The 10,303-nt window shown below is 49.3% G+C and overlaps 1 protein-coding gene across 3 annotated transcripts in view; it reads left to right on the forward strand.

The window, feature by feature from the left end:
* Window positions 1–10,229, forward strand: part of LOC118380570 (CD151 antigen-like) — a 48,716-nt gene extending 38,487 nt beyond the window's left edge. For 2 of the 3 annotated variants that reach the window (XM_052481078.1, XM_052481079.1), the window contains 4 exons: window positions 289–1,740; window positions 1,849–1,926; window positions 1,983–2,232; window positions 2,319–5,379. In XM_052481078.1, coding sequence (XP_052337038.1) covers window positions 289–351 — 63 coding nt within the window. In that variant the 3' untranslated portion in view covers window positions 352–1,740; window positions 1,849–1,926; window positions 1,983–2,232; window positions 2,319–5,379. Of the gene's footprint in view, window positions 1–288; window positions 1,741–1,848; window positions 1,927–1,982; window positions 2,233–2,318; window positions 7,572–7,751; window positions 7,977–8,021; window positions 8,157–8,437; window positions 8,588–9,408; window positions 9,769–9,886; window positions 9,947–10,124 lie in introns of those variants that run through there. The other variant, XM_052481077.1, reaches the window with a different exon arrangement.
* The last annotated feature ends 74 nt before the right edge of the window (window positions 10,230–10,303 follow it).

Below are 10,303 nucleotides of genomic sequence, written 5' to 3' on the forward strand. Positions count from 1 at the left end.
ATTTAGTTTACTACGTGTACTACTATAACTACTGTGTACTTCTATATTTAGTTTACTACGTGTACTACTATAACTACTGTGTACTTCTATATTTAGTTTACTACGTGTACTACTACAACTACTGTGTACTTCTATATTTAGTTTAGTTTACTACGTGTACTACTACAACTACTGTGCATTTCTATATTTAGTGTACTACTATAACTACTGTGTACTTCTATATTTAGTGTACTATGTGTACTACTATAACTACTGATTATATTTCCATCGTCTCTTTATTTCTTTCAGCTCGTAGGGATGATCCTTGTCTGCTGCCTGTATCGAGGTCTGAAGGAGGAGGAGTCATACTGAGCATCGCTGTTGGCACGACGACAACAGCAAGAAGACAACAACAACAACACAACCACAACAACAACATATTTACCAGTATTTAGATATGCTTTCTCTCTGTCTCGGACGCTACATACGTCTCCTGTAGATATGTGGAATGAAAGTCATTTTTTTTTCAAAGACAAATTTAATCTATGTTGAAGTTTAGGTAAGGTAGGCAGCAGGAACAGGCAGACAGACAGACAGGCAAAGAGGTAGGCAGACAGACAGACAGGCAAAGAGGTAGGCAGACAGACAGACAGGCAAAGAGGTAGGCAGTCAGACAGACAGGCAAAGAGTCAGACAGACAGGCAGGCAAGCAGTCAGACAGGCAAAGAGGTAGGCAGGAAGGTTGCAGCAGACAGACAGACAGGCAAGCAGTCAGACAGGCAGGCAAAGAGGCAGACAGGAAGGTTGCAGCAGACAGACAGACAGACAGACAGGCTGTGGGACAGCCAGACAGACAGGAAGGAAGATAAGCTGTGGAGACAGACAGACAGACAGACAGACAGACAGACAGACAGACAGACAGACAGACAGACAGACAGACAGACAGACAGACAGACGCACAGACAGACGCACAGACAGACGCACAGACAGACAGACAGACAGACAGACAGACAGACAGACAGACAGACAGACACAGACAGACAGACAGACAGACATGCTGTGGGACAGACAGCCAGACAGGAAGGAAGACGAGCTGTGGGACGGCAGTGTTATAGAGTTGGCTAGCGTCTAGCCTGTATTGTATGAGTTTCTATTCCATGTTTTATTTTCTCTTCCTGCCATAGTCTATTCTTAGGTAGATGCTGGTCTATTCTGCCTTGGGTAGATGCTGGTCTATTCTGCCATGGGTAGATGCTGGTCTATTCTGCCATGGGTAGATGCTGGTCTATTCTGCCTTGGGTAGATGCTGGTCTATTCTGCCATGGGTAGATGCTGGTCTATTCTGCCTTGGGTAGATGCTGGTCTATTCTGCCTTGGGTAGATGCTGGTCTATTCTGCCATGGGTAGATGCTGGTCTATTCTGCCTTGGGTAGATGCTGGTCTATTCTGCCATGGGTAGATGCTGGTCTATTCTGCCTTGGGTAGATGCTGGTCTATTCTGCCTTGGGTAGATGCTGGTCTATTCTGCCTTGGGTAGGTAGATGCTGGTCTATTCTGCCTTGGGTAGGTAGATGCTGGTCTATTCTGCCTTGGGTAGATAGATGCTGGTCTATTCTGCGTTGGGTAGATGCTAGTCTATTCTGACTTTGGTAGATGCTGGTCTATTCTGCCTTGGGTAGATGCTGGTCTATTCTGCCTTGGGTAGATAGATGCTGGTCTATTCTGCCTTGGGTAGATAGATGCTGGTCTATTCTGCGTTGGGTAGATGCTAGTCTATTCTGACTTGGGTAGATGCTGGTCTATTCTGACTTGGGTAGATGCTGGTCTATTCTGCCTTGGGTAGATGCTGGTCTATTCTGCCTTGGGTAGATAGATGCTGGTCTATTCTGCGTTGGGTAGATGCTAGTCTATTCTGCCTTGGGTAGATGCTGGTCTATTCTGCGTTGGGTAGATGCTGGTGTATTCTGCGTTGGGTAGATGCTGGTCTATTCTGCGTTGGGTAGATAGATGCTGGTCTATTCTGCGTTGGGTAGATGCTAGTCTATTCTGCCTTGGGTAGATAGATGCTGGTCTATTCTGCGTTGGGTAGATGCTGGTCTATTCTGCGTTGGGTAGATAGATGCTGGTCTATTCTGCGTTGGGTAGATGCTGGTCTATTCTGCGTTGGGTAGATAGATGCTGGTCTATTCTGCGTTGGGTAGATGCTAGTCTATTCTGCCTTGGGTAGATAGATGCTGGTCTATTCTGCGTTGGGTAGATGCTGGTCTATTCTGCGTTGGGTAGATAGATGCTGGTCTATTCTGCGTTGGGTAGATGCTAGTCTATTCTGCCTTGGGTAGATAGATGCTGGTCTATTCTGCGTTGGGTAGATGCTGGTGGATTTCAACATGTACAGTGCCTTCAGAAAGTGTTCACACCCCTTGACTTATTCCACATGTTGTTGTGTTACAGCCTGAATTCAACATGGATTAAATAGATTTTCCTCGTCAATCTACACACAATACCACATAATGATAAACTGAAAACATGTTTTTGGAAATGTTGAAAAAAAATGTGTTGAAAATTAAATACAAAAATATCTCATTTACACAAGTATTCACACCCCTGAGTCAATATTTTGTAGAAACAACTTTAGCAATGCTTACGGCTGTGAGTCTTTCTGGGTGAGTCTCTAAGAGTGATTACAGCTGTGAGTCTTTCTGGGTGAGTCTCTAAGAGTGATTACAGCTGTGAGTCTTTCTGGGTGAGTCTCTAAGAGTGATTACAGCTGTGAGTCTTTCTGGGTGAGTCTCTAAGAGTGATTACAGCTGTGAGTCTTTCTGGGTGAGTCTCTAAGAGTGATTACAGCTGTGAGTCTTTCTGGGTGAGTCTCTAAGAGTGATTACAGCTGTGAGTCTTTCTGGGTGAGTCTCTAAGAGTGATTACAGCTGTGAGTCTTTCTGGGTGAGTCTCTAAGAGTGATTACAGCTGTGAGTCTTTCTGGGTAAGTCTCTAAGAGTGATTACAGCTGTGAGTCTTTCTGGGTGAGTCTCTAAGAGTGATTACAGCTGTGAGTCTTTCTGGGTAAGTCTCTAAGAGCTGTGAGTCTTTCTGGGTAAGTCTCTAAGAGTGATTACAGCTGTGAGTCTTTCTGGGTGAGTCTCTAAGAGTGATTACAGCTGTGAGTCTTTCTGGGTAAGTCTCTAAGAGCTGTGAGTCTTTCTGGGTGAGTCTCTAAGAGTGATTACAGCTGTGAGTCTTTCTGGGTGAGTCTCTAAGAGTGATTACAGCTGTGAGTCTTTCTGGGTGAGTCTCTAAGAGTGATGACAGCTGTGAGTCTTTCTGGGTAAGTCTCTAAGAGGGATTACAGCTGTGAGTCTTTCTGGGTAAGTCTCTAAGAGATTTACACACCTGGATTGTGCAACATTTGCCTATTATTCTTTAAAAAATTCTTCAAGCTCTTTCAAATTATTTGTTGATCACGGCAAGACAACCATTTTCAGGTCTTAGATTTTCAAGTCAAAACTGTAACACGGCCACTCAGGAACATCCACTGTCTTCGTGTTAAGCAACTCCGGAGTAGATTTGGCCTTGTGTTTTAAGTTATTGCCCTGCTGAAAGGTGAATGAATCTCCCAGTGTCTGGTGGAAAACAGACCAAACCATATTTTCCTCTGGGATTTTGCCTGTGCTTCATTCCAAGTGTTACTGAGAAACACTCCCCAGTCCTTAATTAACAATTACAAGCATACCCATAACATGATTTAACCACAAACAGAATACTTTGTATTCAGGACAAATTGTCATTGCTTTGCCACATTTTTTGCAATATTACTTTAGTGACATTGACATTTTTTTTAGACTTCCTTCTTTTCACTCTGTCATTTAGGTTAGTATTGTGGAGTAACTACAACGCATCCTCAGTTTTCTCCTGTCACAGCCATTCATCTCTGTCATTTAGGTTAGTATTGTGGAGTAACTACAATGCATCCTCAGTTTTCTCCTGTCACAGCCATTAAACTCTGTCATTTAGGTTAGTATTGTGGAGTAACTACAATCCATCCTCAGTTTTCTCCTGTCACAGCCATTCATCTCTGTCATTTAGGTTAGTATTGTGGAGTAACTACAATCCATCCTCAGTTTTCTCCTGTCACAGCCATTAAACTCTGTCATTTAGGTTAGTATTGTGGAGTAACTACAATGCATCCTCAGTTTTCTCCTGTCACAGCCATTCATCTCTGTAACTGGTTTAAAGTCATCATTGGCCTCATGGTGAAATCCATGAGCGGTTTCCTTCCTCTCTGGCAACTGAGTTAGGAAGGATGCCTGTATCTTTGTAGAAACTGGTTGTATTGATACACTATCCAACGTGTAATTAATAACTTCACCATGATGAAAGGGATATTCAATGTCTGTTCTTATTATGTTTAGCTTCCTACCAATAGGTGCCATTCTTTGCGAGGCATTGGAAAACCTTCCTGGTCTTTGTGGTTGAATCTGTGTTTGAAATGTACTGCTCAACAGGGACCTTACAGATAATTGTATGTGTGGGGTACAGAGATGAGGTAGTCCATTCAAATATCATGTTAAACACTATTATTGAATACACAGTGAGTCAATGCAACTTATTATGTGACTTGTTAAGCACATTTTTACTCCTAAACTCATTTAGGTTTCCCATAACCAAGCGGTTGAATAATTATTGACTTATTTAAACTTTTCATGTTTTATTAATTTGTAAACATTTAGGAAACATAATTCCACTTTGACATTATGGGGTATTGTGTGTAGGCCAGTGAGATTTTTTTGTGTGCAATTCAATCCATTTTATTTCAGTCTGTAACACAACAAAATATGGAAAAAGTCAAGGGGTGTGATTACTTTCGTGTATGTGCCCCATGACCTTAGCTAAAAAGGTGAGTTTTAGGCCTTAAATAGGATTATATTGAAGCTATTTATGCAGAAGTTCAAATGAGTCTGTTACATTTGTTTATTTAGCATTACTTTTGTGCCTTATATTCAACACACATGTATTTTCAGATTGTTATAAATCATCTTATTTGCATTGTTTAATCCTCACTTGCTACTGTCCACTGTACACATTACTTTTATTTTGAAATGCGTTCAGAGAGAGAAAACGTGTGTTGAACTGTCATTGGCTAGATGAAACGGAGGTCATACTATCATTGGCTGGATTTCCAAACCAGTTCCTGTTTTAATTTTTATAATGTTTCATTAAGTTCTCCTGGCAGCAAGATATTATGCTGGCAGTACATGGCGGAATTCTTTTTTCAAAATAAGAGTCCTCCTACAAAGACATGCTAAACTTTGGGAATATCTATATTTTTTTTACACTAGTACAGTACAACTGTTTTTCACAGAATTTCAATCACATTTAATAAAATACATGTATAATCTGACACACTTTTTGTTTGTAATATTGATTTATTCAACATTTCTCTAGAACGTTTACTGGCATGTTGAACGCTGTTGTTTATGTAAAGAAATACACTTTTAATCAAATACAAATATATGTAATTGGAATAATAATATGATATGGTTGACTATTCATCTTTTGCACACTTGAGTACTGAATAGTGATGGTGATTACAAATGGCTGGTCAGGGGACAGATGGTGAGGGGACAGATGGTCAGGGGACAGATAGTCAGGGGACAGATGGTGAGGGGACAGATGGTGAGGGGACAGATGGTCAGGGGACAGATGGTGAGGGGACAGGTGGTCAGGGGACAGATGGTGAGGGGACAGGTGGTCAGGGGACAGATGGTCAGGGGACAGATAGTCAGGGGACAGATGGTCAGGGGACAGATAGTCAGGGGACAGATGGTGAGGGGACAGATGGTCAGGGGACAGATGGTGAGGGGACAGGTGGTCAGGGGACAGATGGTCAGGGGACAGGTGGTGAGGGGACAGGTGGTCAGGGGACAGATGGTCAGGGGACAGGTGGTGAGGGGACAGGTGGTCAGGGGACAGATGGTCAGGGGACAGGTGGTGAGGGGACAGGTGGTCAGGGACAGGTGGTCAGGGGACAGATGGTCAGGGGACACATGGTGAGGGGACAGGTGGTCAGGGGACAGATGGTGAGGGGACAGATGGTGAGGGGACAGGTGGTCAGGGGACAGATGGTGAGGGGACAGATGGTGAGGGGACAGGTGGTCAGGGGACAGATGGTGAGGGGACAGACGGTCAGGGGACACATGGTGAGGGGACAGATGGTCAGGGGACACATGGTGAGGGGACAGATGGTCAGGGGACAGATGGTCAGGGGACAGATGGTCAGGGGACAGACGGTGTTATGGTAGTATAATCTGGTCCAGTACATCTATAGATATAGTCAGGGGACAGATGGTGAGGGGACAGATGGTCAGGGGACAGATGGTCAGGGGACAGATGGTCAGGGGACAGATGGTCAGGGGACAGACGGTGAGGGGACAGATGGTCAGGGGACAGATGGTCAGGGGACAGATGGTCAGGGGACACATGGTCAGGGGACAGATGGTCAGGGGACAGATGGTGAGGGGACAGGTGGTCAGGGGACAGATGGTCAGGGGACAGACGGTGAGGGGACAGATGGTCAGGGGACACATGGTGAGGGGACAGATGGTCAGGGGACACATGGTCAGGGGACACATGGTCAGGGGACAGATGGTGAGGGGACAGATGGTGAGGGGACAGATGGTCAGGGGACACATGGTGAGGGGACAGATGAAGAGGGGACAGGTGGTCAGGGGACAGATGGTGAGGGGACAGGTGGTCAGGGGACTGATGGTGAGGGGACAGATGGTGAGGGGACACATGGTGAGGGGACAGATGGTCAGGGGACAGATGGTGAGGGGACAGATGGTCAGGGGACAGATGGTCAGGGGACAGATGGTCAGGGGACAGATGGTCAGGGGACACATGGTGAGGGGACACATGGTCAGGGGACAGATGGTGAGGGGACAGGTGGTCAGGGGACAGATGGTCAGGGGACAGACGGTGAGGGGACAGACGGTCAGGGGACAGATGGTCAGGGGACAGGTGGTCAGGGGACAGATGGTCAGGGACACATGGTGAGGGGACAGATGAAGAGGGGACAGGTGGTCAGGGGACAGATGGTGAGGGGACAGGTGGTCAGGGGACTGATGGTGAGGGGACAGATGGTGAGGGGACACATGGTGAGGGACAGATGGTCAGGGACAGATGGTGAGGGGACAGATGGTCAGGGGACAGATGGTCAGGGGACAGATGGTCAGGGGACAGATGGTCAGGGGACACATGGTGAGGGACACATGGTCAGGGACAGATGGTGAGGGGACAGGTGGTCAGGGGACAGATGGTCAGGGGACAGACGGTGAGGGGACAGACGGTCAGGGACAGATGGTCAGGGGACAGGTGGTCAGGGACAGATGGTCAGGGACAGATGTTGTTATGGTAGTATAATCTGGTCCAGTACCTCTATAGATATAGTCAGGGGACAGATGGTCAGGGGACAGATGGTGAGGGGACAGATGGTCAGGGGACAGATGGTCAGGGGACAGATGGTCAGGGGACAGATGGTGAGGGGACAGATGGTCAGGGGACAGATGGTCAGGGGACAGATGGTCAGGGGACAGGTGGTCAGGGGACAGATGGTCAGGGGACACATGGTGAGGGGACAGATGTTCAGGGGACAGATGGTGAGGGGACAGATGGTCAGGGGACAGATGTTCAGGGGACAGACGGTGAGGGGACAGACGGTGAGGGGACAGATGTTCAGGGGACACATGGTGAGGGGACAGATGGTCAGGGGACAGATGGTCAGGGGACAGATGGTCAGGGGACAGATGGTGAGGGGACAGATGGTCAGGGGACAGATGGTCAGGGGACAGATGGTCAGGGGACAGATGGTGAGGGGACAGATGGTGAGGGGACAGGTGGTCAGGGGACAGATGGTGAGGGGACAGGTGGTCAGGGGACACATGGTGAGGGGACAGGTGGTCAGGGGACAGGTGGTCAGGGGACACATGGTGAGGGGACAGGTGGTCAGGGGACAGATGGTCAGGGGACACATGGTGAGGGGACAGATGGTCAGGGGACAGATGGTGAGGGGACAGATGGTGAGGGGACAGGTGGTCAGGGGACAGATGGTGAGGGGACAGATGGTCAGGGGACAGATGGTCAGGGGACAGATGGTCAGGGGACAGATGGTCAGGGGACAGGTGGTGTTATGGTAGTATAATCTGGTCCAGTACATCTATAGATATAGTCAGGGGACAGATGGTCAGGGGACAGACGGTGAGGGGACAGATGGTCAGGGGACAGACGGTGAGGGGACAGATGGTCAGGGGACAGATGGTGTTATGGTAGTATAATCTGGTCCAGTACATCTATAGATATAGTCAGGGGACAGATGGTCAGGGGACAGACGGTGAGGGGACAGATGGTCAGGGGACAGATGGTCAGGGGACACATGGTGAGGGGACAGATGGTCAGGGGACAGATGGTCAGGGGACAGACGGTGAGGGGACAGATGGTCAGGGGACAGATGGTCAGGGGACAGATGGTCAGGGGACAGGTGGTCAGGGGACAGGTGGTCAGGGGACAGACGGTGAGGGGACAGATGGTCAGGGGACAGGTGGTCAGGGGACAGGTGGTCAGGGGACAGACGGTGAGGGGACAGATGGTCAGGGGACAGATGGTCAGGGGACAGACGGTGAGGGGACAGATGGTCAGGGGACAGATGGTCAGGGGACACATGGTGAGGGGACAGATGGTCAGGGGACAGATGGTCAGGGGACAGACGGTGAGGGGACAGACGGTCAGGGGACAGATGATCAGGGGACAGATGGTCAGGGGACAGACGGTGAGGGGACAGATGGTCAGGGGACAGGTGGTCAGGGGACAGACGGTGAGGGGACAGATGGTCAGGGGACAGATGGTGTTATGGTAGTATAATCTGGTCCAGTACCTCTATAGATATAGTCAGGGGACAGATGGTCAGGGGACAGATGGTCAGGGGACAGACGGTGAGGGGACAGACGGTCAGGGGACAGATGGTCAGGGGACAGATGGTGAGGGGACAGATGGTCAGGGGACAGATGGTGAGGGGACAGATGGTCAGGGGACACATGGTGAGGGGACAGATGGTCAGGGGACACATGGTGAGGGGACAGATGGTCAGGGGACAGATGGTCAGGGGACAGATGGTCAGGGGACAGATGGTCAGGGGACAGATGGTCAGGGGACAGATGGTCAGGGGACACATGGTGTTATGGTAGTATAATCTGGTCCAGTACATCTATAGATATAGTCAGCGGACAGATGGTCAGGGGACAGATGGCGAGGGGATAGGTGGTCAGGGGACAGACGGTGAGGGGACAGGTGGTCAGGGGACACATGGTCAGGGGACAGATGGTCAGGGGACAGACGGTCAGGGGACAGATGGTCAGGGGACAGATGGTCAGGGGACAGATGGTGAGGGGACAGGTGGTCAGGGGACAGACGGTGAGGGGACAGATGGTCAGGGGACAGATGGTCAGGGGACAGATGGTCAGGGGACACATGGTGAGGGGACAGGTGGTCAGGGGACAGATGGTGATGGGACAGATGGTGAGGGGACAGATGGTGAGGGGACAGATGGTCAGGGGACACATGGTCAGGGGACACATGGTGAGGGGACAGGTGGTCAGGGGACAGATGGTGAGGGGACAGATGGTGAGGGGACAGGTGGTCAGGGGACAGATGGTCAGGGGACAGATGGTGAGGGGACCGACGGTCAGGGGACACATGGTGAGGGGACAGATGGTGAGGGGACAGATGGTGAGGGGACAGGTGGTCAGGGGACAGATGGTGTTATGGTAGTATAATCTGGTCCAGTACATCTATAGATATAGTCAGGGGACAGATGGTCAGGGGACTAGAGGTGAGGGGACAGATGGTCAGGGGACAGATGGTCAGGGGACAGATGGTGAGGGGACAGATGGTCAGGGGACAGATGGTCAGGGGACAGGTGGTCAGGGGACAGATGGTCAGGGGACAGATGGTCAGGGGACAGGTGGTCAGGGGACAGATGTTGTTATGGTAGTATAATCTGGTCCAGTACATCTATAGATATAGTCAGGGGACAGATGGTCAGGGGACTAGAGGTGAGGGGACAGATAGTCAGGGGACAGATGGTCAGGGGACAGATGGTCAGGGGACAGATGGTCAGGGGACACATGGTCAGGGGACAGGTGGTCAGGGGACAGGTGGTCAGGGGACAGGTGGTCAGGGGACAGATGTTGTTATGGTAGTATAATCTGGTCCAGTACATCTATAGATATAGTCAGGGGACAGATAGTCAGGGGACTAGAGGTGAGGGGACAGA

Source organism: Oncorhynchus keta, chromosome 26 (assembly GCF_023373465.1).
Source record: "Oncorhynchus keta strain PuntledgeMale-10-30-2019 chromosome 26, Oket_V2, whole genome shotgun sequence".
Taxonomy (NCBI): Eukaryota; Metazoa; Chordata; class Actinopteri; order Salmoniformes; family Salmonidae; genus Oncorhynchus; species Oncorhynchus keta.